The sequence below is a fragment of the Medicago sativa genome, chromosome 5, assembly GCF_051527215.1.
Source record: "Medicago sativa cultivar Bolivia chromosome 5, Bolivia_mono, whole genome shotgun sequence".
Taxonomy (NCBI): Eukaryota; Viridiplantae; Streptophyta; class Magnoliopsida; order Fabales; family Fabaceae; genus Medicago; species Medicago sativa.
Window position 1 is genome coordinate 15,053,771 of NC_140753.1, and position 25,949 is coordinate 15,079,719.

The 25,949-nt window shown below is 33.0% G+C and overlaps 3 protein-coding genes and 1 pseudogene across 4 annotated transcripts; 3 read left to right on the forward strand and 1 right to left on the reverse strand.

Moving 5' to 3' along the window:
* The first annotated feature begins 1,615 nt into the window (after nt 1-1,615).
* On the forward strand, nt 1,616-4,350 carry ABCG14 (ATP-binding cassette 14). Its single transcript, XM_085713844.1, has 5 exons — nt 1,616-1,879; nt 1,975-2,734; nt 2,962-3,141; nt 3,259-3,446; nt 3,539-4,350. Exons 1-5 carry the CDS (start codon nt 1,736-1,738, stop codon nt 4,181-4,183), a joined length of 1,917 nt encoding a protein of 638 aa, XP_085569970.1. The 5' UTR covers nt 1,616-1,735; the 3' UTR covers nt 4,184-4,350.
* Nucleotides 4,351-9,864: 5,514 nt separating this feature from the next.
* Nucleotides 9,865-14,897, forward strand: LOC146920416 (Glycosyl hydrolase superfamily protein). Its single transcript, XM_085713846.1, has 8 exons — nt 9,865-10,202; nt 10,307-10,380; nt 11,445-11,525; nt 11,953-12,037; nt 12,789-12,886; nt 13,533-13,620; nt 14,056-14,413; nt 14,505-14,897. Exons 1-8 carry the CDS (start codon nt 9,933-9,935, stop codon nt 14,756-14,758), a joined length of 1,308 nt encoding a protein of 435 aa, XP_085569972.1. The 5' UTR covers nt 9,865-9,932; the 3' UTR covers nt 14,759-14,897.
* A 1,499-nt stretch (nt 14,898-16,396) lies between these two features.
* Nucleotides 16,397-19,687, forward strand: LOC146920417 (uncharacterized; annotated as a pseudogene). Its single transcript, XR_015011781.1, has 2 exons — nt 16,397-16,510; nt 17,302-19,687. The product of XR_015011781.1 is annotated as an uncharacterized LOC146920417 (transcript).
* A 3,042-nt stretch (nt 19,688-22,729) lies between these two features.
* Nucleotides 22,730-24,819, reverse strand: LOC146920418 (SWIB/MDM2 domain superfamily protein). Its single transcript, XM_085713847.1, has 2 exons — nt 24,210-24,819; nt 22,730-23,063 (listed from the first exon to the last, which is right to left on the reverse strand). The coding sequence occupies exons 1-2, from the start codon at nt 24,489-24,491 to the stop codon at nt 22,938-22,940; spliced, it is 408 nt and encodes a 135-aa protein (XP_085569973.1). The 5' UTR covers nt 24,492-24,819; the 3' UTR covers nt 22,730-22,937.
* Nucleotides 24,820-25,949: the final 1,130 nt, after the last annotated feature.

The window sequence follows — 25,949 nt, forward strand, 5'->3', positions numbered from 1 at the left end:
TACAAGTTAAAACTCATTTTTTAGAAAAAATGGATTTTTATGGGTAGTAGACAAACAAAAATAACTTCAGATTTTTTTTAAAATCTCTAAAAAAAAATCTCTAGATTCTTTTAACATAAAATCTATTTTTTTTAAAGCTGAAACAAACGCACCCAAAATCATGTCATTATCTTAAAATGTACCAAAAATAATAATACCAACATTAACAATAAGGTACACGAAAAATTTAAAAAAATATGAAAACAACCAAATTTCTCATCCATTCATATCTAAAAAAGATATTTAGTTCCTTTTTTATTTATAGGTTGTTGGGAAATATGACAACCAACCACAAATGTTAGAATCCTAAAAGATAGGTCGATGGACGGCTCAAATTTTAAGTTCGGTATTTTAATTTTTTTAAAAGAAATATTACATTGAAATATGAACTATCTGATCTTCATTCAATAGCAACCGAAGTTCTCACCTCGTGAACACTTCATGCCTCATAGTGCAATCATCAAACTACAACTTGGAAAGAAAAATAATGGAAACGTGAAAATTGACAAATCATATCAATTATTTTCCTTTCAATTATATAGCTCAAAATCTAAAAGGGTGTATCACAATCACAAAGTATTAAAAGGTGGGTTTCACCGTCCAAAGGTGGCTATATTTTTATGTGTTTGTTCATACAAAAGACTATGATTGTTACTGACAAGCAGTAGTAGCATTTTATTTGGTTTTTTGCAACTACATGCAGACATTAAGATTTGATGGCCATGTTTCTCTTGCTTAAAAAATAACCATTCAAAATCAAACGTGATGCATCAATGCTGTATTCACATGTTTGTTGTGTTGTTAATGTCTTTGTACCTTGAATTTTGAGCTGACACCAATCTAAGGCCTTGTGTAAAATATTGCTTTCCAATCCAAAGAGGAAGTTTTAAATTTTCATGTGAGATTATTCCTTAGATCGAAATAGCTATTGTTAATATAAATTGAATTGTGTTTCTACCATTTGAAACATGGCTAACGTGCCAATTTTAATGTTTCTTTGTGACCTGTCTCAACTTTAGATCGACTCTACATAAATATTTAAGCACAAAGATATTAAGGGATAACACTTATGCCATTAATTAATGGTAAACTAGATAAACAAAAATTTGTGTTGAATTATTGAAAAAGAAACAAGTGATCTTAAGTATGATTAAGAATTTATATAATTTTAATTTGTGTGAGCTTTGGTCGTGCTTATAGTTTTAAAAATAACAAAACCTATGTGCTATTTCCATACAACATGAAAATTAACATTCCAAACTAAGTTATGAAAGAAAGTTAAGTTTGTTGACTCTTTTTAGCACGTACAACTATGATATTGTATGTAAGTTTTGTCCGTTTAAAAAAATATGAGTGGTTACAATTATGGTTGAGACATCATGATTTTTATGTCTCTGTGACCATAATGTAATCGCAATTTGGGATTAAATCAACTTATTCGATGAAAATTACATGTGATAAAAATATCGTGGTCGGACCGCTATTTAAAACTTGTGCTAGAATAATTTTTGGGGAAAAAAGGTGGACTCCACCGTCCAAAGAAGGCTATATATTTATGTGCTTCTACTCACTACACATTAAGGTGTTAAGTTAAAAGGAACTTCTTAACTTCTCTAAGTTCTCAATCATCACCTCATATCACAACTTATTGTCAATTATCACTACTCTCACTTTTTCTTCTTCTTTTTCTTTAACCATGCCACAAAATTGCATAGCACCAAAACCAGAATACTTTAATAGTACTCTCTCTTTGGAAGGATCACCACACATGAGTGATCCTCGTAGCTCAAACAATGAACAATCATTGCCAAAACTCATTATGTATCCCATAACTTTAAAGGTAATTAACAAGACTTAGTTTCAATAGTGTACATAATATAATATTTATAACATAACATACTATACTCATTATTTGTTCTATTTTGGTGTATGCAGTTTGAGGATTTGGTATACAAAGTGAAAGTAAACCAAAAAGAGAAGACTATACTGAATGGTATCACAGGTGTGGTGTGTCCAGGAGAAATACTAGCTATGTTAGGGCCATCAGGCAGTGGCAAAACAACACTCCTAACAGCACTCGGAGGCCGTCTCAACGGCAAACTAACCGGAAAAACCACTTACAACAATCAACCTTTCTCAGGTTCAATAAAAAGAAGAACAGGTTTTGTAGCTCAAGATGATGTTCTTTACCCTCACTTAACCGTAGCCGAAACACTAGTGTTCACTGCACTTTTGAGGCTTCCTAAAACCTTAACAAAAGATGAAAAAGTTGTGCATGTAGAGAGAGTGATTTCTGAGTTAGGACTAAATAATTGTAGGAATAGTATGATTGGAGGACCACTTTTGAGAGGTATATCAGGTGGTGAAAAAAGGAGAGTGAGTATAGGACAAGAAATGCTTATAAATCCAAGCCTTTTGTTGCTTGATGAACCTACTTCTGGTTTGGATTCTACCACTGCTTTGAGAATCTTGAACACTATCAAAAAACTTGCTAGTGGTGGTAGAACTGTTGTTACAACAATTCATCAACCTTCAAGTAGACTCTACTATATGTTTGATAAGGTTGTGTTGCTATCTGAAGGGTGTCCTATATATTATGGTCCTGCTTCAGCTGCTCTTGAATACTTCTCATCTGTCGGTTTTTCCACTTCTGTGACTGTTAATCCGGCTGATCTCTTGCTTGATCTTGCCAATGGTAATAATCAATAACCATTATTTTATTCTTTGTTATTAATTAAAGTGACACTAATAGCCATTTTATGACCGTCTCCGAGGGATTTAAATTTTGCCCCTTGAGATTACAATGTCAGACTCTTACTACTGAGCCGACACGTCATGGACTTCCAAAATTCTCTTTTACTCAAATGAAATATTCGGTAAATTGTCTTTCGATGAAAGAAATGCTAACAATGTCAATTGCAGGTATTGCACCGGACTCTAAGCATGTAACTGAACAAAGTGAGGCCTTGGAACATGAGAGGAAGACTGTGAGAGAATCTCTAATTTCGGCATATGACAAAAACATAGCTACAAGGCTAAAAGCCGAAGTTTCTAGCATGGAGGTGAACAACTTCAACAACAATACAAAAGATGCTTGCACAAGTAAGTGTTCATGTTCTATCTTTATAGGAAAAAAAAATCCAAAAGGAAAATATTACCCTTTTGGTTACTACTTATTTGTTTTAACTCTTACTATATTTTCTTAATAAATTAATGCAGGGAATCAAATAAATCCAGAACAATGGTGTACAAGCTGGTGGTATCAATTCACTGTACTATTACAAAGGGGAGTTAGGGAAAGAAGGCATGAAGCATTCAATAGGCTGAGAATATTCCAAGTCATAAGTGTAGCTTTTCTAGCTGGACTATTGTGGTGGCATACACCAGCATCACACCTTGAAGATAGGGTAAGAAATAATTTCTTCATCTTTTCGGTACCAATCACTTGCGCTAGAACGGATGGACTAACACGATCGAGGTTTGTTTATTTGTAATGCAGACAGCTTTGCTATTTTTCTTTGCTGTTTTCTGGGGATTCTACCCTCTCTACAATGCAGTTTTCACATTTCCACAAGAAAGAAGAATGCTAATCAAGGAACGATCCTCGGGAATGTACCGTCTTTCATCGTACTTTCTAGCAAGAACAATAGGAGACTTGCCACTTGAGCTAGCACTACCAACAGCATTTGTCATCATACTCTATTGGATGGGAGGACTTAAACCTGATCCTGTCACTTTCATCCTTTCACTTCTTGTTGTTCTTTACAGTGTTGTTGTCTCTCAGAGTCTTGGATTAGCATTTGGTGCTATTTTGATGGAGATTAAACAAGCAACTACACTAGCTTCTGTGACAACACTTGTTTTTCTCATTGCTGGAGGATACTATATACAACAAATTCCACCTTTCATAGTGTGGCTTAAGTACTTAAGCTATAGCTACTACTGTTACAAGCTTCTTCTTGGTGTTCAATACAATGAAAATGATTACTATGAATGTTCAAAGGGAGAGTTGTGCAAGGTTATGGACTTTCCTTCAATTAAATCAATGGGATTGAATCATATGTGGGTTGATGTGTTCATCATGGCCTTAATGTTGGTTGGTTATAGATTAGTTGCTTATTTAGCACTTCGTAGGGTTAGGTAAATCTAATTTGAAGCTCATATATACATATAGCATGAGAATTTGAAGCGTTTTTGTACTAATTCCATCTGAGGAATAATACTAATACTACTAATTAGTAGAATATTATTATTATTAGACTTTTGATGAAGCTCTTTGAATGAAACTTTTATAAAAAACTCTTTATGACATAGTTGGATTGGATGTACAATATTTAAATTTTTAAAATAGTTTTAAACTATATATCAGTGCATAATTAAATTCTGTAAATATTAATTCCAAATTCTGCTTTGCATAAAATTCAACTGCCTGAACATAAGGTATATATATGCTGCATGATAAGAAGCAAGAAAAATACACAAGAAGTCCAAGATTGCAACTTGAGTACCCTTTATCCCACAAACAAAATTCATGTGGTTTATGTTGAGGCCTTTGAAACTACTGTGTTAGAACAGTTATCTAGTTCAAAAGTAAAAGGATGTGAAAAACATAAACAGAGAATATGCACGATATTTGATCATGGAGTTTGAACAATTATGTCTACGACTATGACTACAGTTGTATTCAAACTTATGATTTACATAATACAACTTGTGTTTAAATACTATAGTACGGCTGCAATCGCCTTTGCCGATCGAGCTCAAGCAACCTGTCCACTTATCACTAAACTATGAGCAGTATCCACCACATTTTTATGAGAATAATATTCCAAAATGCACTAGTGGCCCATAACAAGGTGTGAAAACTGTTGCACAGTTTTGTTCAAAATTCAAAACTATGGTGCTTTAAAAAAACTCAAGCATTAATTAGCATACCATTAAATTAAAAGTGAGCCAATCAAGTAATATTCATTAAGCAATGATTATATCAAGATAACGGCGTGAACTGAAATCAAATAATTAAGAAGATTAAGATTAGTTAATGCAAGTAATGTAGAGTTAGACTAAAACAATTGGTAGTATTTGAAAGTGAGTGGATCACATCATATTTCATGTAAAAAAATAAGAAATGACACCTAAAAGATCCGTGTCATACTCTACTTCAGCATAGTGCATTATCCACTCTAATTATAATCACTTTGATGTTGGACTTATGAAAGGACGGGTAGCACTTTGGTGCCATTAATGGCACCGTGCCATTAAATCTGGGCCACACAAACACATTGCCATTGCATCTGGGCCACACAACACATCTATCTTGATGTCATTAATGGCCCAGATTTAATGGCACGGTGCCATTAATGGCACCAAAGTGCTACATGAAAGGACTAGCTAGGCATGCTTATGCAAAAAAAAAAAAAAAAAAACAGTAACTTTTTCAACAGGTAGAATTCAAGGGATGAGATCTAGAAATGGACTTGTCAATCAATTATTAGCTATGTTTAGAAAAGTAAATAATATGTCATATATGGTTTAACTATGTGTGAGAAATGAAGAAGTGAAGAAGCAAAGTATGATGATTATATGATGATAAAAGTCACTTTAAGAGTGATTCCATCTAAAAAGGAACATAATTATATCACCCTTGACATTGGTCATTTTCATTAAATGTTAGGTATTTAGTCATAAGCAACAAAAAAAGGAGTGATGGTGGTTACAAAGAGTTGTTTCTTTCAATGATCGAGGGTTTCATGATGGTTTAATAAATCAACAAAGCTAAGGAAGTAGTTCTGGTATAGTCCAAAAGGGTGACCAAACCTGCACCACTTGTGTGGGCCAGATTGTCTGAGATCCACTTTGAGATTGAGTTGAGCTTATGGTGTCGTCGGAGTCTCGAATAGATCATTCACTAAACGCACATTGGTTTTTAGAGTGCTCGAGTGATTGAGCTCAAGTGGTTAATGAACTTCACTTAAGGACGAATCGTTCAGGAGAATCCGAATTCAAATCCTAAATGGAATAATTCATAGCCAGACTTTACATGTCAATTGTCTTCTAACCGAATTCCACATTACCAAAATATGTGAGATCCGGAGGGTTAACACAAACAAACAAAAAAATGACACTAATGCCTTCCATTATACTCTAGCAATAGTTCAACCTTGGTAGTTGGTAGTATAGTTATAGAGACATCTCCGATCTGAACAACGTATGTGAATATTTTGAAGCATGGTGTTATGAAAGTTTAACGAAGATTTGTCTGCAACTCATCTCATGTCTACCCTGACACTGATGAGCTTCTGAAACCCAACTCGCCAAAACTTCTAAATTCTTATATGATAACAAAAGTAAGATTATCACAATGCCTACATCTTGAAGCAATATTCCTAAGCTACATCTAACTCGTCTCCATTGTTTAGTTAGAAATTCGAATATTACAGCAAATTTAATTTTCCCATCTCCACCATTGTACCTTGTGTCGAAGTATTTCTACTCTGTGCTTTTCTTACTTTGCAGCATTTCACTGAAAAATGATAATTAGTAAATTTATTAATTACAATATAGGGCATATGCTTTTGTAACATTTCATTATTTACAGTGGACACAATTCATTGTTCCAAATCAATGTTACAAATTCTAACAACCAAAAGAATTTCACCCTCCTGCCTTAAGAATCATGGCATCATCACCATTCAGTTAATCTTGTTGATACCAAGCAAGAAATTTGTCAAAAGTAAACAAAAAGATTCTATGTTTGGTACTTTGGTTTATGAACCAGATACCCTAAGAGTTCAAGAACAATAAATATGTCGGGGTTCACTTAGGCAATAATGATACACCATTCAATTCAAATATTTTGCATGTGAAAAGCAAAGGCATGATGCTATATGTTGCAGCATATTGCATTTTTGTTCATACATCCAATGTGATGCTGCAGAAAGTTTCAAGAAATTAGTATTTGTACAAAGAGGTGTGTGGAAACAAGATGAATTTGTATCATGAAAAAATGTTCACATTATATATTCTCTTACCAAATATTGAGGAAAATGTCTATGTTTTGAATTGGAATATCTTCTTCCATACGTGAAATACAGTAACTGTGTGAAACTATGGATACACTGTATCTTCAATCTGATTATATTCTAATTGCATTTCTAAGAATATTTCTAAGAACATGGACACCGGACATGAGACAATTCACACTCAAAAACGTGCAGCTTTCAATCAATGTTAATTGGCTGGGTGCGGAAATCCTCAATAATCTATCCCTCTCCTTTTTGTTTTGATTTTAAATTTTTCTTTTAACACATAAATGTTGAAGGCACAAGGTCAAAATGTCCAGCTCATTTAAAATTAGCTACGTCGAGTGGTTGAATATTATGTATGACCTTGTGTATTGAACAGATTCTCCACGGATATTAGTTACATGTTTATAACATGATTATCAAAGATTCGCACACATCATAAATCATCTAGCTTAGATGGAAAAGATGCTTCAAGGGAGTAGTAGTGAAGGAAACTTGAATTGCATAACTAAAACCATAAAGGATTGCAATTCAAGTATGGACGGTGCCCAAAAAAATATTACAGTAAACGAAAATGCTATTTATTTTTTATTAAAATACATACAGTCATTATTATATTATATAAAAATGTATTTTTTAGATTCATTTAATAAATTATTTATTGAAGAACTTAAAATATGAATTTTTGTTTATAATAGTAACCAAATGGTGTATATTCAAATATTTCTATTGAGATAATATGATTAAAATTAGATAAAAAAGTGTTTTTTTATATTGTCTATGGTTGACAATATTGTTTTTATTGCACATTCTTTTTTTTTTTTGTCAGATAGTCTAGTGGCTAGAATTCACTTTATAAAGTGAATAAGGGGGGTGTCCGGGGTTCGAACCCCGACCCCTGCATATAATAATAATGCATTGTCCTACTAACTGAGTTATGCTCACGGGACCAAAACTTAACTCAGCTTACAAGGTTGATATTGTTATACATATTTATTCGAGTTAGATCACATGATCTTGTAGTAATATGTGAATTTCTTGTAGTGTTTACTATCACTAGTCTACAAACATGTAACGATCAATGAGGGCACCGTCCATTGGTCAAAAAAATGATGCACCGTCCATGCTTGCGGCGAAACTGATGGCTCTGTTTGGTAAAAATAGCGGATGACTGATAAGCTAGCTGATAGCTTATAGCTGATGACTTATAGCTGATGACTTATAGCTGATAGCTTATAGCTGATAGCTGATAGCTTATAGCTGATAAGCTATTTGAAGTGTTTGGTAAAATTAGCGTTCAACTAGCTGATAAATGTAAAATGACATAAAAGGACAATTTTAATTCATAATAAAGTTTATATCAACTAAGTACTTAAAATTTAATAATTTAAATTTATTAATTTAATATTATTATTAAATTAATTTTTAATCCCTAAATATTAATTTATATTTATTTTCATTTGTCTAGAAAAATTACATATAAAGTGTTAAAAATATATTAACAATAAATAAAATTACATCGCTTCAAAAACAAAATTACATATTTTAAATGTAACAGTAGTTTGTACCTTCTTTAAAATAAAAAGTAGTTTGTACCCAAAAAAAAAAAAAGTAAAGCGTAAAAATAATGCTATGCCGTAACAATATAGCGATAGTAAATATTGAAATAGTTACCAAAAAAAACATAACAATTGTAAAAACATAAGGGTAAACGTAACTGGAAAAAAAAATATCTTTCATTAAAAAAAGAATCATTCATATATGCATGTTTAAACCATATGTATTTTAATTTATAATATAATGAATGTTAAAGGGCAAAAAAATGAAATTTAGTTAAACTAATAAGGGTAAAAATGGAATAAAAGATGATAAGCTATAAGCTATAAGCTCAAACGCTACTTGGAATAGCTTCTGAAAAATAGCTTATAAGCTCGTGGAAATTCGTGAAATAAGCTATAAGCTCGTTGTAAAAAATGTTACCAAACAGAGCTTATTTTGTCAGACGAGCTTATAAGCTATCCGCTATAAGCTATAAGCTCTTTTCATGGTCTTACCAAACAGAGCCGATGTCGTCAATCACTGGATCCGCCGGTGGAGTGTTGTGCCAAAGTTACCCTCATTTATTTGTCTCCACTCTATGGTCACTTCATAGATTTGGGAATAGATTTATCATCCACAAAAATTTAGTCAAATTATAGGGTTGTCAATATTAACATCTCCTTTGACCATTTGGTTGTTAAGATTTGTGTACTGAGATATCACAATTTTTAAAATGAAAATACTCATAAGTGTCCTAGTAACATTTTGTTAAGAATCTCTCAAAAAAAAAAAAGTTTAATTAAGTATATGATCCCGATAAATATTCAGAATTTCAATTTTAATCCTTATAAAATAAAATCGCACTTTTTAGTTCTTATAAAAAAATCCGTCAGCATTTTTAGTCTCTGTAAAATTTTCCATCAACATTTTTAATCCATGTAAAAAATTTACGTCAGCATATTCTGAATATTTATAATTATAGCATTATATAATTTTAAGTTGAAGCATTATATAATTATTTGATTTGATGTCTAAATATAAGAGAATTTTTTTTTTATATTCATTAAATAATTTATGTATCTAAGCTATAATATAAACTAAATACATCATTTGTTCAATAAATGTTAAATAATCTTCTCTTGTATTCAGGATCGGATGGAGTATCTAAAAAGTTCGTAAGAATACAAGATCCCTCTTTAATAACTTTAAAAAAACTGATTATTGGAGATGGATTTAATTTATTTTACACAAGTATTTCCTCAAATCCATTTTTAATTACCCGGTGACTGATCTAATCTGTTTAAACACCGTTGTTCCGGCCACTGGAAAATGGCGAAGAAGCGAGATCAACACCGGTCATCCCAGAGTTCCGGTCACCGGAAAAACCAAATCAACACATCTTCACAACCAGACCAACTCACTCACTCCGCCTCACCTTCCGGTGCCATCAAAATCGTTGCCTTCTTCATCCTATCGTCGGTGATCGCCGTCGTCGTCGCTTACCGGTTCAGACAATCTTCTCCTTCGCAAAGCAATGAATCGTATGTATATCAACGAGGCCTTGTCACAATCGACGCCAATTGCCAAGACATACTCACTGTAAGCATTGCCGTAACTACGCTGAGAAATTGATGGTTTAGAGTGCAATTGAGGATTTAAGTTTTGATTATTGTTAATAATGTTGTGAATTTACTATGAATTAGGAGAACATGAAAGTATCGGAAAATGTTTCTATGCGGCGTTATGATTATCCCGTACTTGGATACATTACTCCCTGGTATGCTTTGTTTTTTGTTGAATGAATAAATGTATGTTGATTTTAGTATTTTTCTTTATAAAACACCAATCTGCTTTAGACGCAATAGTTAATTACAATAATTAGTTACACCGGTTAGTTAGTTAGTTAGTTAGTGAGGGCAGCCAGTTTTGTAATGTTGAGTTAGGTTCAACCTATGAAGCACATATACTCTCGATTAGGCGTGTCGGATACATATCGTGTCCGACACCTACACATATGATTACATTGAATTATGTCATTTTCTCAAATTATCATCAGTATCGATGTGTTTGTGTCGTGTCTGGTGTCCGTGTCTGTACTTCATAGATTTCAACCCAAATTCTAAGAATTGGTAATTATTATCAGTATTGAATTGTTATTTTTGTTATTGTAATTTTATAACTTGTCTTATAACAAGTGTTTAAACTTAGAGCAGGTCATGTCTGAACTTAGTTTGGAATGTTATGATAATATGATTATGAAACACTAATTTGTATTTTGTAGCGCATGATAATTTCCTCTTAATTTTATACTTGAGCATAGACTGACTCGTAAATTTATATTAACTTATAAGTACTTTTTCCTTGTTCAAAAAAAACTTATAAGTACTCTTTTACAGCTGGTCTTGTTGAATGAGTTTGTGCCAGTGGCAACTGCAATTCTGGGGTACTCAGATTTGGAAATTTATTTGAACGCATTATTACATAGTAGTTCGCTCCTAAGTTTATACCCTAACACAAAATAAACTGACTCAAATAAAGCAAATAAAACGGAGTTGAGACTTTTGGACAGTAGAGTAGTTTTTTTTGTGGTGGTAACCAGTTGGTTAATGATTCTTTTTCCTTTTTGGTTCACATTACTTAACGTCATCTAGATTCTACACTGTGATCTGTATCCTCACTCCTAACATTAGGATAGTTATATTGTTTTGTTTGTTCTTCATACAGTGAAAATTCAATTTTATTATATGCTATTTTTTGTTCTTTACATGTCAATCCTCATGTTAAATATATAGCTTTATATTTACAATTCATATGTATCTTCAAAAATATTTATTGTGGCAGGAATTCTCATGGTTATGAAATGGCGAAAAGGTTCAACTCTAAGTTTACACATTTGTCACCTGTCTGGTATGATTTAAAGAGGTATGTACCTCAGTCCTAAATGACTTATTTTGAAAAATAGAGGGATGGGGGCATAGTTGAAATCTGTCACATTCCTAACCCTCCTCGTTTCATTTTATTAGAGCTTTCAAATATATTTTGCAAGCATCCAAAAATTTATAGCATATTTAGATTGTCGTTTCTGAAGTTTTACTTGTTATTTAGCCTTCTTTTTTCTAATACGACATGACTTAGGATGCCTACCTTTTAGGAATAGGATATCAAGTTTGATATGAATTGACATCACAGCCTTAAGTGTCAGCAGAATATTTCCTATTCTAACGTGTATGTAATTTATGCAATATACTGAAATTCTAGTATATACTCATTGATAAATCCTGGGGGTTGTTATTTAGTTAGTTTTTATTATATTGCTTTATGGTTTTGCTTCATCAGTTGCTATTGCCAGCCAACAGACTAGCTTAGTTCTGGAGGGGAGACATAATGCTGACAGAGGATGGATCTTGGAGCTTAAAAAGACGGGAGAAGCTTTGGTAAAACGAACAAGTTCTCAACTTCTGAACTTATTTTCATTATATGAATGACAAATATAATATCTCTTGTCCAGTCTTTACACGTGTTTTATATTAATTTCAAAAGCTATGCTATGTACTCCATGACATTCTTAATTTTGGATTTGTAAACTAGAAAATAGAGATAAATTAGGGAGTTGTGTCTGGGGCTCGCTAATAGGAGTAACACTTGGTTAGTGGGCTTTAGAGATGTAATATATAACCATTTCATAATTAGAAATTTACATCATAGAATGAAAAAATAAAAAAATATGGAAACAGAATAGCTATGTCATCTATGTGACATATATCTTTTCCTCCAATATATCAATTAAAATTTGTGTGACATATATCTTTTCCTCCAATTTAGCAATTAAAATTTGAAGCAAGTCTGTAACTGTTTAAGCATTCCTACTGCCTCGTGAGCTGTAGAGAAGGAATGCGGGGGAGTTTATGACGTAAGTTATTCTTAAGTTTGTTCTCTATTTTAACCCCTTCCTAAGTGAAAGTGTCCAGATCAGTCGGTTTTTTGGGCCTTGGACTAGCTAATAATGTTTCCTTCCTGGGCCTTGGACTAGCTAATAATTTTTCCTTCCCAATGGTTGACCTTGGATGATATCATTAACATGTCAGACCTAACAATTGTTTAATTATATTATCCGAGTATTATTTGTATGCTTTTCTTTAGATATGGCCTTAATGAACCTTCCATTATTTTTTCTATTACATGTAGATCTTGCCTAGAGTTGTTCTGGAAGCATCACCTGAAGAACTGTTGAGAAAAAAGAAACAAAGGAACCAAGCCATTGACCTTATAGTGACAGAGTGCAAGTAAGCCTCTGATTATTTTGTGATACACCTTTAAGGCAATGGTTTTATTTTATGGAAAGAGAGTAATTTCTTATGCTAGAAAAATATCTAGCTTTTGCTTATATGATCTTCTCGTGGTGACTGGTTTAGCTATTCCGTATCTGATTATCATATGTTGTAATAATTCGTTGGTGCTATATGTAATTGTATACTGCAATGAGTGTATCGTGCTGTAATTCTAAAAGAGGGGAAATTTTTTATGTGAAATTACTCAAAAGGAATCCTCAGTAAAACTGTTTCTAGTTAAGAACTAGTCAACTAACCGCTCAATTGGTTAAATGATGATCACAAGTGGTTAATGTCATTAAGCAAACCATTGGTTAACTTAATTAACCACTTGAGTGATTTGTTCTTCTTAAATACACTTTTTTTTTGCCAATAATTCTTTTAACCATGGCTGGTGGTGTATTAATACTTCATTTACCCAGCTAAATGCGATATGAGAAATTCCTCTGCTTTAAAGAACCCATTACCGTGAATTGCATTGATATCAGGATTTTTTTATGGCAGCAAATATTCATATTCCTATATGAAGCTCTTCCTTTCTTGATACATTGGGTCTGTTGTGATATGGTTTGCTTTTGATGTGAATGTACTTCTTGTGTAGGGAAATGGGATATGATGGTGTTGTCCTGGAATCTTGGTCAAGGTGGGCGGCTTATGGTATCTTGCGTGATCCAAGCATGCGGAATTTGGTGAGTATTTGTTATGTTCTGTTTAATGTTGAGATACTCTTCACTCAAAAAAGATAAAATATATGCAACTCTGCTTGTAATTCACGGAGTGAGCTCTTTTCTTCATTCTGTTAAATTTTTGAGTTTACGAGGTCTGGGCAGGCATCAAATGATTGTGCCACAAATTTCAGTTGCTTATTCTTTAAGTTTAGGTGATATCTTAGTGATCTGTAAGAGGTCTTTCAGTTTCTGTATGGAATATGGAACACTTTCCATTACAATTTTCTCACCTTCGGCTTTACCTGTAAGACAATTCTGTTTTGTGATGTATATATGACTGTGGGGTGAACAGAATATTGTAAATTCTTTCATCACGTTTCATATGAGGCAAATATTTCCATTTTGTATTTGCACACTATATCAGTTGATATGGTCTTTCTTCTTTTACATGTGCAGGCTTTGCAGTTTGTAAAACAGCTTGGAGATGCACTGCATTCTGTAAGCTCAGAAAATATTAGTGAACAGAAGTTGCAGTTGGTCTATGTTATAGGTCCACCATCTTCTGAGAAACTGCAAGCACATGACTTTGGTCCAAAAGATCTTGAGACTTTAAGTGAAGCTGTTGATGGATTCTCGTTAATGACATATGACTTTTCTAATCCTCACAACCCTGGTCCGAATGCACCTTTGAAATGGATTCAAATTATTCTACAGATCCTTCTTGGTGGTGCCTCTGCCAATAGTGCCCAAAACATTGCCCCCAAGATATTTCTTGGCATCAACTTCTATGGAAATGATTTCTCCCTTTCAAAGGGTAAGTCCGAAGACTTTCCTTTGGTTTTTCCGGGGTTTATCATGTGACTGCATTTTTATGTGTTACATATTGGTGAAATTTGTAAGTGCAGGTTCCGGTGGTGGACCTATTATTGGGAGAGATTACCTAGCACTTTTGGAGAAGCACAGACCTACTCTGCAGTGGGATAAGAACAGTGGGGAGCATGTTTTCTTTTACACTGATGACAATGATATCAAGCATGCGGTATTCTATCCATCTTTAAAGTCAATTTCTTTGCGGTTAGAGGAAGCCCGTTCATGGGAATGTGGCATCTCGATATGGGAAATTGGTCAAGGTTTAGATTATTTTTTTGACCTTCTGTAGAAGCCTGTATGTATACTATGTATGTTCCGTGTTAATGTTTATTCATGCCTGTACTCATTCTGTATTCAGTACAATTGAAATCGACTTTTGTCAAAATGGGGATTTTATTTAGGCCTAAATATATTGTATGATGTTATCTTGATATTCAAGTTACACAACTTCGCATGACGACACGGCACTGGAGTGCTCTGCCATGGTTATTATAAAATTATAACAGAAAATAGTCGGATCAATTGAACATTTATAATCTTGAATGATATTCCACACCAACTTGAGTGTTCATAAGTCATTTATAATCTAGCATCTTCCTTGAGTGTTCATAAGTCATTTATAATCTTGAGTGTTCATAAGTCATTTATAATCTAGCATCTTCCTTGAATGATATTCCACACCAACTTGAGTGTTCATAAGTCATTTATATTCAATTGAACATCAATGTTCAATCTTGAATATTTTCAACTTCTTTCACCTTAAAAGTAAAAGGAGGGCCAAACACTATTTATGACAAGCTATACAAAAAATAAGCAACTTAATTTTATAGAAGAAAATATAACCAAAAGGAGATTGAAAAAAAGTTAAAAAAACTAGCTTTATACGGAACTTACAACTTAAGACCACTATTCGATTCCTGCCATGGATAAAACCAGCTATTTTTTTTTTTTTAATATTTTTCATTTGAAACTCCATCTATACGAGGCTACCATTAATTCCTTGCTAATCTTTAAAAAAAAAAAATCCTTGCTAATTAACATAATCAACGTTTTTTCCCCAGCTAATTAACATAATGAATACTACTTGCTAATTAACATAATAAATTACTCAAAAAAAATTAACATAATAAATACCACTCGCATAATTCCTGCTATTTTTTTTTAATCTTTTCATTATTTCTCTTTAAAAAAAAATCTTTTCCTTCTTTCGATTAAGAAAAATGTGATTTCTCTTGTAAAAAATATTTATTTCTAAACAATACAAAAATTATTTTATTTAAAAAAATTAGTCAGTTTTGAATTATTTTTCTGATCAACGTTTCATAATTTTTTCTTATAAAATTGATTAAAAAAATATTCAGTATTTTAATTTTTTTATTCTATTAGCGATCTATTTTCTTCATTTGTTATATATTTTTAATGATCAATGCATTCAACAATAAAAATTAATAAAAACTATAAAAAATTCCAAATACATAATCAAATACATATATTAGTTTAAAGATGATTTTTAAGTTAAAAAATATAAAATTGCCAAACACCTTTAACTTTTTTTTATTAAAGGACTTATATATTGACTTAATTATAAAGTAGCTTTAAACCTACAAATAAGTCGGGTCAAACGGTACCTAAAAAAGACTTTGTTTGATAATCGTCACTTTCTTACAACCTTGTAACTTATTTTCACTAGCTTATAATATTTTTTAATAAGTTAATTCAATTTTACCCTTATAATCTTAATTGAATATTTTTTAATATTAATTAATTATATCATTTTTACGACATTTCATATTTATAAACTGGTGTAATTTTCCTAAAGGTTAATTTAATTCAACCCGTTAGCTTATCTATTATCAAATAAGTTAGTTTATCATATATCATTTGATATTTGGAACACTAAAATGTGCAATTTACACTCATTACCCCCAACTTGCCGGTACGTTCTCTCACTCCCTTGAGACTGAGAGTTGAGTTGATACTGACACACTTTCTTTCTCCCTCCACCGTTTGCCGACGCCATTCCTCTTGTTTTCGTCTTCAGGTATACTATCCAAATCCAACCTGTTTCTCTTGCTTCTTTTTTTTTTTTTTCAGTCAATGTTTCTTCCGGTTATGCCACTGTTACGGATAAATTATATTATTATTTTTTTATGCAAAATTATAAAGTAATAATAACTTTAACTTGTTGATTTCTTTTCTTTGGAAACACCATATCTACTTAGTTTACCATTTCCTGATTAACTGTATATTGATCATGTAACTGGGATATACAAGGAGGTACAATCTCAACAATATACCAGATATTGTTGGGTGACAAGGGAAAGGGAAGGTGGAGACCACGCACATTAGGCAAGAGCAACACCAAGTGAGAGAGACACAACACTTTTACCTAAAAATTTAAGACACTGACTTTTTGGGTTATCTCACTTATAAAGTGTTCAACCTCCGGTTTTATAACCAATGTGGGATTTCTAACTCACGCTTGCCACACAACCATATACACCACAGCCAAGTACCCACCCGCCCTACTATGTTCTTGTCCTCAAACTTTCATATGACAAATAACAAAGTTGCAGTGGAAATCGGTGCAACAGAATATCATCCAACTCTGCCACCCTTCAACTAGGTTGCGACTCTTCACATAGGAAGATGATATGGAACTCAATGTCAATGATAATTTAGGGTTTTTGATATGCATATAATTTGGTGATTTTCTGATAGTTGTGTTATTTCACCAAATTGATCGGTTATAGTTGAAATTAAGTGTATTGGGTTGGTAACACGTCTCTAGCTTCAAAATTGATTGTCATTAACTTTGTTTTTATATTGTAGGAGATAATGGAAAGATTTTTTAAGAGCAAATTGCCTGTGAAAAGGAAACTGCCATCAACTGAGCAACAAACTAATTCTCAACAGCAACAACTAAGCCTTATCTCACTATCTCAAGAGCAACAAATTGAAGTTAATTTGGAAGAGTTGCCATTGGATCCTGGGAAGCGAATTAAAATGTCAGCATATCATCCTAATGATCGAGATAAGATACGGAAATTTTATCTACAAAGAGGACCATTCCAGCCTACGAAACACGCTTTTCCCCAAAGAAAAATGGGAAGTTCTTTAAGAAGATTTTGCCCGTCTTGGTATATTGAGTATGGCAATTGGTTAGAGTATAGTATTGAAAAAGATGCTGCATTTTGTTTTTGTTGTTACCTTTTTAGGCCTGATGTTGGAAAGCAATCGGGTGGAGATTCATTTGTGACGGAAGGATTCTCAAATTGGAAAAAGAAAGAAAGACTTGCATCTCATGCTGGAGGTCCTAATAGTGCTCATAACTTTGCGTGGAAGAAGTGTCAAGATTTCATGAAACAGAATCAGCATATTGAAGTTGTATTATCTAAGCAGCAATCGGAACAAGTTTGTGACTTGTATCTAAGCCGTTTAACAACTACAATTGACTGCATTCGCGCTATACTAAAGCAAAACGATGACTCAAGTGATTATGTCGATCAAGGTAATTTCCTTGACCTTCTTAAATTTCTTTTTGAATGCAAAGAATCAAGAAGTCTTGTCATGGAAAATGCTTCAGAAAATGATCAATTGATCACTCCAACAATTCAAAAGGATATTCTTAATGTAGTTGCTTTGGAAACCACTAGTGCTATTATAAGTGATCTTGGAGATGAATTATTTGGTATTCATGTCGATGAAGCTCGTGACATATCAAATAAGTGGCAAATGGTTGTTGCTTTGCGTTATGTTAACAAAAAGGGGAGCATTGTTGAACGTTTACTTGGTATTGTTCACGTTAAAGATATTACAGCTTTATCATTTAAAATGCAAATTGTTGAATTGTTTTGCAAACACGGGCTTAGTGTATCAAGAATTCGGGGACAAGGTTATGATGGTGCTAGCAACGTGCCAGAGGTATTTTCTGGTCTCAAAAGTTTGATCTTGGAGGAGAACCCTTATGCATTTTATGTGCATTGTTTTGCTCATCAATTACAACTTACGTTAATTGCTATTGCCAAAAATCACATTCAAGTTGCCTCTCTTTTTAATTCGTTGTCCACTTTATTAAATGTTGTTGGGGCACCATGCAAGCAACATGACGTGCTTCGTGAAAGACAAATAGTCAATGTTAGAGAGGCATTGAGAAAAGGAAAAGTTCCTAGTGGACAAGGTTTGGATCAAGAAATTAGTCTCAAAAGAGCTACGGATACTCGCTGGAGTTCACATTATGTAACTCTGATTAATTTGATATTAATGCATTCTGATATAACTGATGTTCTTGAAATTGTGAAAGAAGATGCATTAAATGCAGATCAAAGAGCTGAAGCCAATGGTCTTCTACTTTTGTTTGAGGAGTTTGATTTCGCATTCACATTGCATTTGATGAAAAATGTCTTGGGTATATCATATGAATTGTCGCAAACAATTGAAAGAAAAGACCAAGACATCATTAATGTTATGAATTTGGTTGATATAGTGAAGCAATTGTTACAAGCTATGAGGGATGATGGATGGGAGTCTTTATTGCAAGAAGTAATTTTATTTTGTAATACGCATGCCATTAATATTCCTCACATGGAAAATATATTCTGTCCCAAGGGGAAGTCACGACACGGAGACAAAGCTCGAGCTATTACAATAGAGCATCATTATCGTGTTGAATTATTTTATACTGTTGTGGACATGCAACTTCAGGAACTTAATGATCGTTTCACTGTGACAAATACTCGGTTGCTTCTTTGTATGGCGTGTTTGAGTCCAACTAATAAGTTCTCTACTTTTGATAAGACAAGGGTGATGGAATTTGCAAATTTTTATCCTCATGAATTTTCTCCTATTGAATTACTAATGCTTGATGATCAACTTGAGAATTACATCATTGACGTGCGTAGTGATGATGAATTTGCATCTTTAAAAGGAATCAATGATCTTTCTGAAAAGTTGGTCAAAACTAGAAAACATATTGTTTATCCGTTAGTTTATCTTCTTTTGAAGTTAGCTATGATTTTGCCTGTCGCCACATCAACCACTGAAAGAGCCTTTTCTGCTATGAAGTTTGTGAAGAGTACATTGTGTAATCGAATAGCAGATGAATGGATGAATGATTGTCTAGTGGCTTATATTGAGAAAGATGTGTTCAACAACATTGATAATGAGGTGATCATTCAAACAATTTCAAAACATGAAATCGCGTAATGAACAATTATAAGGTATCTATGTACTAGTAGATATATTACAATTTTTTGATTGAATTTGTTTTAACTTTTATTTCATGATAACAATTAATATTATTTTAGGCTGCTTGCTTCTACTAGACCACATTCATCATATCATAGAAGAGAAGTGAAAGAAGATATAAGCTCTCTCATTGGTCTGATCATTTTGAAGAACACCACGAGTTATGAAGGAGCAGGCACAAGTATCGAATAGCTAGCTCATTGCAACTTTCAGGAGCATCACACTGTCTTCCAAAAAAGGATACCAAAATATTGAACATTGTTTTCGTCAGTATTGTCACTGTGGTCATTTGTCTGATCATTTAATGTTATTTGCGATGCTGAATAGGAAGCAACAATCTAAGGAGTCTTGAAGCCGTCTCAGCTATACGATTTTGTAAATTAACTTTCAGGTAACAGTTGGAATTCCTTTATTTTATTTGTTTTTCCCTTTAGTTACTGGTGGTGCTTTTTTACAAGCTCGAAACTATGTCGACTGCTCAATCACTAAATTTGACAACAACAAAAAAAGTACTGTATATTATTTCATAACCACCATTAAACAAATTACGCTCCAACTTGCCTTGAGTTTGATCAACTGAATTGATTTCTGTTTTTTAACATTGGAGATCAACTTGATTATTAGATGTGCCAAAACGAATTGAGTAGCATTCCATTTCGTTACATTGCTTAAAATCACATGTAATAAATAGCATGAATCACCGGAAAGTTTCATTTGTAACAGAGACATGTAGGGACGAAGCTTGAAATGATCAGTTGGAGGGACAATATAATTGAATGTCAGTTTTATTTTATAAATTTCATATTGTATTTAGTATATACAATATAGTTGTCGCAAATATAGATTGAAAATGTGCCTGCTCCACTAGTATTTCTTGCATGGATTTCCAAGTTTTCATCTTTCCTACGTTTTCCTGGATGATTTTGCTCCAAGCCTACAGCCCCTTTCTTTCCTACGTGTATCATATGCGTGCAACTGCACAATGGGCGATGCTTGGTTACAATTTCAAATCCGTTATTATATGTTTGCTCTGTTTTTGTTTTTTTTTTTTATGTTGAAACGGTCTTTCTATACCCATGGGCAATGAATTTTGATGTATTGGGGGTATCCGTATTTGTAGAAGCTTTCATCTTCGTGTTTATGTTAATTGTTGGTTTAGTTTGTGCATGGCGGAAGGGAGCATTAGAATTGTCTTACTTCTTCTTTCGAAAAAGAATTGTCTTAATTCTTGAATATTTAGACAATTAAAAAAACATTGAGAAAGTTATGGATTCCATCGAGTTTCCCTTGTATTTTTTGTAAAACGACAAATACTAATATTATATTGAGGGTGAAGATCTATTGTATTCATAGTGCATCTTTCTTTTGTTTGTATAGCGCACCTTTCTTATTTGTCGAATCTATGAGACTGTTTTGTCACAACGAAGCTATTTTTAAGGAAAAACCATCATTTTGATTCCCGAAAGTGTAATGCGTCTGACATATTAGTAACTTGGAAAAAAACTGAGTAATTCCTAAGCTTTCACTTTGTTGTTCATTTTAGTCCCTCTTGTTCCTTATAATCATTTCTACAGTATTTTTATTTTGTCAATGATCTCATATGAAAGACAACTGGGACATATACGCAGCATATATTAAAATCCATATATGATGTATCACATACATGCTTGCATGTGGGCATGATGCAATTAGGAAACTTGACATTTATAGAAGTTTGAATTTCGTTGCAAGAAATACATGTTTCACAGGTGTACATAGACTGAAATATTGCAAATTCAAATTTTTTGATAAAAAAGAAAAAAAAGACTGAAATATTGCAGTTGAATACAAACTTCAGCAAAATCGTAATTTAACAAAGAATACTGCAAAGTATTAAAATCTTCAGTTCTTAAAAAATTGTGGTTGGAAACAAATTCATAGAGGAAATAATTTCTTAAAGCTTTCTTAGGAAGCTGAAAAAAAGAAGTAAATTATTAATCCAATATCAGATAATTCAAACGCAGAAGTTTTTTTACTCTCTCTTTCCTTTTTCTCTTCAACGAAACATAGTGTTAGGGAAATTCAAACGCAGGAGTTGAAAATCAAGTCACTTTTTGACATAAGTTAAGCACTCAGTATTTTAGCTCTTCCCTAAAAAAAAGTATTTTAGCTCTCAGCATGCAATGTTTTGGTCCATGAGCCATACTTTTTTGTTTTAGCACTCAGTATTTTAGTTTATGTTTTAATTAATTTACATGGTAGAAACTCAAGGGAAAATATATTACATGAACTAAAACAAGAAAGAAAAAAAAAAAAAAGTAAACCAAAACAATGAAGATCAAACTAAAAATTTATTATTACAAGTGCTACTTTGAAACAAAACATATCAAAGATCCCATGTACGCTAACATGTTTAATCCTAGTATTTAAAACAGTTATTTGTAAGAGCTATGATACATAGACATCCTTAGGTGGCAATACACTCCTTGACACCCACACAAAAATCTGAGCTAAATTACTGCACTTTATGAGAGGTACTTTTCAGTTTCTAATGCAATATAAACAAGCAAAGCATAATTCATGTTTAATGCAGAAGCCAAGTCAATGACTCTTTACGACCTATGAAAACATGTGGTAGGCTGTAGTACAATCATAAATAAAGCATCTTAATAGAGGGAGAAAAAACACAAATTTAGGTTAGACTTTTCATTTAGTTCCACATATACACACATATAGATAGCATTTGCAAGCATACAATAAGCTAAATCCAAGTTTTGTTACCAAAATCGACCAATGACATTATGTCGATTTCTATTCAAATGAATTTTGAATGGAGCAGTATGAAACATGAAGCGTGTTTCATTAATTCATGAGAATAATTGCAATATTAGGCAAATAAAGTTGCATAACATTGTACACTTGCACTCACCGACTCACGTATACTAATGTTCATATTCATGTATTCCCCCATTATCGTTTAAAAACATCAATTTGGCGTGTTGCTACACACAGAGTCAAAGATTCAAAGGAAGTAGAGGACACATAACAGGGAGATATATAACAATGTGAAATCAAGACAGTGGAACAAAATAACACCACCTTCAAACCCAAGTTAAAGTTTGATATTACAAATTTCGATGTTACTTCAACGGTTGGTCACAAAATATGTAGTTGACAATAAAACGACCTACTTAATGTACTAAAGCATGTTACCAACGTTAGGAATCCATCAGAGCTGAATTTCAGCTTGATTTCACGAAATGGGTAGCTAGCAATTTGGCAATCTCGGTGAAGACCACTTTATCTTTCCCATCGAAAATGGTCTTCAGTTTGTCATCACAAAAGATCTCCTTCTTGTTATTAGGATTCTGCAAAACAATATCGTTGTTAAGCCATTATGTAAACAGCCACACCAAAAAGAGACAAAAATACAATACAGGAGGATAAGTTTGATAATCCAAGACAAACTATCCTGCGGCTGTTAAGCAATATACAATGAAACTTTGAAAGCTTCCACAATTTAATAACAGAACAAACAGACAATTTAAGAAAGAGAAAAGGATGGAAACAAAACAGAGTACTGAAAGCCAGTATGAACAGCAGAAAAAAATCCAACAATGATTACATTAGTTATCAGCAGCTAACAAATGAACCAAAGAAACAAACATCTCAAAGCTAAGGATATTATTTATAGGAACACGACAAACCTGCTTAAGAAAATCATAACCATCTACTACTAATCAAAATTGTAACCATCTCACCATCGCAAGGGCTTCAAAAGGGTTAGACCAGATAGCACAACTCAAACTTGTGACCTCCAAAAATCAGACAACAGAAACTCTAGCCATCGCAACATGGCTCCGATTTCAAACTATTATTACATTGCACAATGCATACTAAATATCTTACTGCAATGCAACAATACCTTTTCTTTTAAATAAACTTTAGCAGTGATCTATGCAGCACCAACACAAACACAAACATCAGACACTGACTCGATACCGATATTAATTTAAGAAAATGACACAACTGAATGTAATCAAATGTGTTGGTGTCATGTCGGTGTCAAACACATGCCGGACGATGGACACACCTTCAATCAGAAGTGTCAAGTGTTATCGAGGCAACGACTACATTGTTTCTGAATGATTCTATACTTTCCAGATGCAACATCGCAAAGAAACAGATATAACAGATAAGCTCAATACAAATTACTATTCATTTTTAATTTCAAAAATCACACGAAACAGGTTTCATCACAAATAGATAATGACAAGCCTCATGAACGCAACAACAATAACAATATTAATCACAACATTCAAAAAGTTAACCCTAAAACAAACCATTGCGATTACAACAAACAATAACCAAATCAAATAGCGCAAAATAAATCCATAAAACCTGATCAAAGTTTTTCATTCAGTATCAAAATTAATTTCAAACGAGAAATGAAAAAATAAAATCGAAGATCGCAGAGTGAAAATAGAAGCATTGAGTGAAAACGAAAACAAAACCTGAAGATTCTGCAGCTTGATATACTCCCAAACTTTCTTAACAGCTTCAGTCCTAGAAACTTCAGGCGCACCAATGAAATTACCGAGCTCAGAAGTGACCGGAACTACCTTCTGTATCCCTCCGGTACTCTTGCTCGTCACCGTTTTCTTCACGGCGGTTTTCTTCACGACGGTTGTGGATGCAGCTCCGGCGGATGCAGCCGCCTTCTTCGTGGCTCCTTTCGCCGCCGCCGCCATTAGCATTCTGCCGGCGAATGCTCCGAAAACCCTAGCTGGTGCCATGATCGCGATGAGAAAAATGAGTTTTTCAGTTTCAAAATGCTAAAACCCTAGAGAGAGAGAGAGAGAGTGTGTATTTTTCTATTTCAGTTTGTTGAAATAAAATGAACCTCGATTTTTGATTTGGAACTTTTTGATACTTGTTAGTTCTTGCAATTAGGACACACGTGGCGGGTGTTAATTGGATGGTAGTTGTAGGGTTTTTGTAGGGGTATTTGTTGAACTGTCAAGTGTCACCCCAATGCCTATCGGAAAAATAGTCATTTTCATCCTGATGTTTTTGAATGTGTAACGAGTAACTATAATGATATTTAATGTATCAAAATTTTAAAGTAGTCCTTATTTGTGCATTTCTTTAACCAAAATAGTTTTTGATGTTAAAATAGTCACGAACTATTTTGAAACTTCTGAGATTATTGTGACTACTCATTACATGAAGAAAAAAAAAATATGACTATTTGCCTTCATTCAATTTTTTTTGAGGGAACCATTCAAATTTCTAAGTTACATGAAAAAGGAAAAATATTTTTTATTTTCTCCTCTTGTTTTCCCGCTTGCTTTCTTTGTTTTTTTTTCTCACGAGAGTTTTTGTTTTGTATACTTTCCATAATTTTAGTTATTTGTTTTCTTTTTTGAAAAAAAATGTAGGATATATTTCTAACATTACACGGAATAGTAAGTACTAATATCGATTTGGATTCTTAAAACAAGTAAAGTGTAAAATAAGTACTAACATTACTTCTTCTTTTTTTACAAACGTGTAACTTATCATGATGTATCATAGTATCTACAGTTCATTTACTAATAATAGTTGATATTATTTATTTTATCTCTAAAATGAATTGCTTAATTTAGAAGAGTCAAATCTATAACAAATATGGTGGTATTGATGAAAAGGGTGGGTATAAAAAAATTGGGAACCAAGGACCAAGTCCTTTAGCAACATTATCATCATCGTTTACAGGCAATTATTGAAGCTTCTATTACGATTAGTTTTTTAAATTGAATGTATGTATTGGTACACACCACTTACATTTAGGCTACCTATGTTGCACGTATTAGAGCAAACTAATGGGATACATATATTGATTTGTGTCTTCCATTTCAAGCAATAACATTTTCCTTGCTGCTGCAAGTTCTGTCAAAGACCTTGCAAAAGGCAATTTTGGTCGCAACAAGTGATTTTTTTTTTAAGGAAGGTCGCAACAAGTGATAGTGTCCAAAACAGTGCCATGCGAGCCAAGAAACAAATAAAAAAGATTGTTGAAGTAATGAAGTTAGTTGTTGATAAGTGGTTGTGAGGGATTCGTCGTGGATAACGTTAACCCTACAAACAGCAACACAGGAAGAAGCTAGAGGAAACAGACTCTTGTCTGAGGCAATGTCCAAATTGGATTTGGAAAGGAGGGAACTAGCTAGAGGAAAAGGGTACCTTAAAATGTGCATTAAAGCATGTAGACA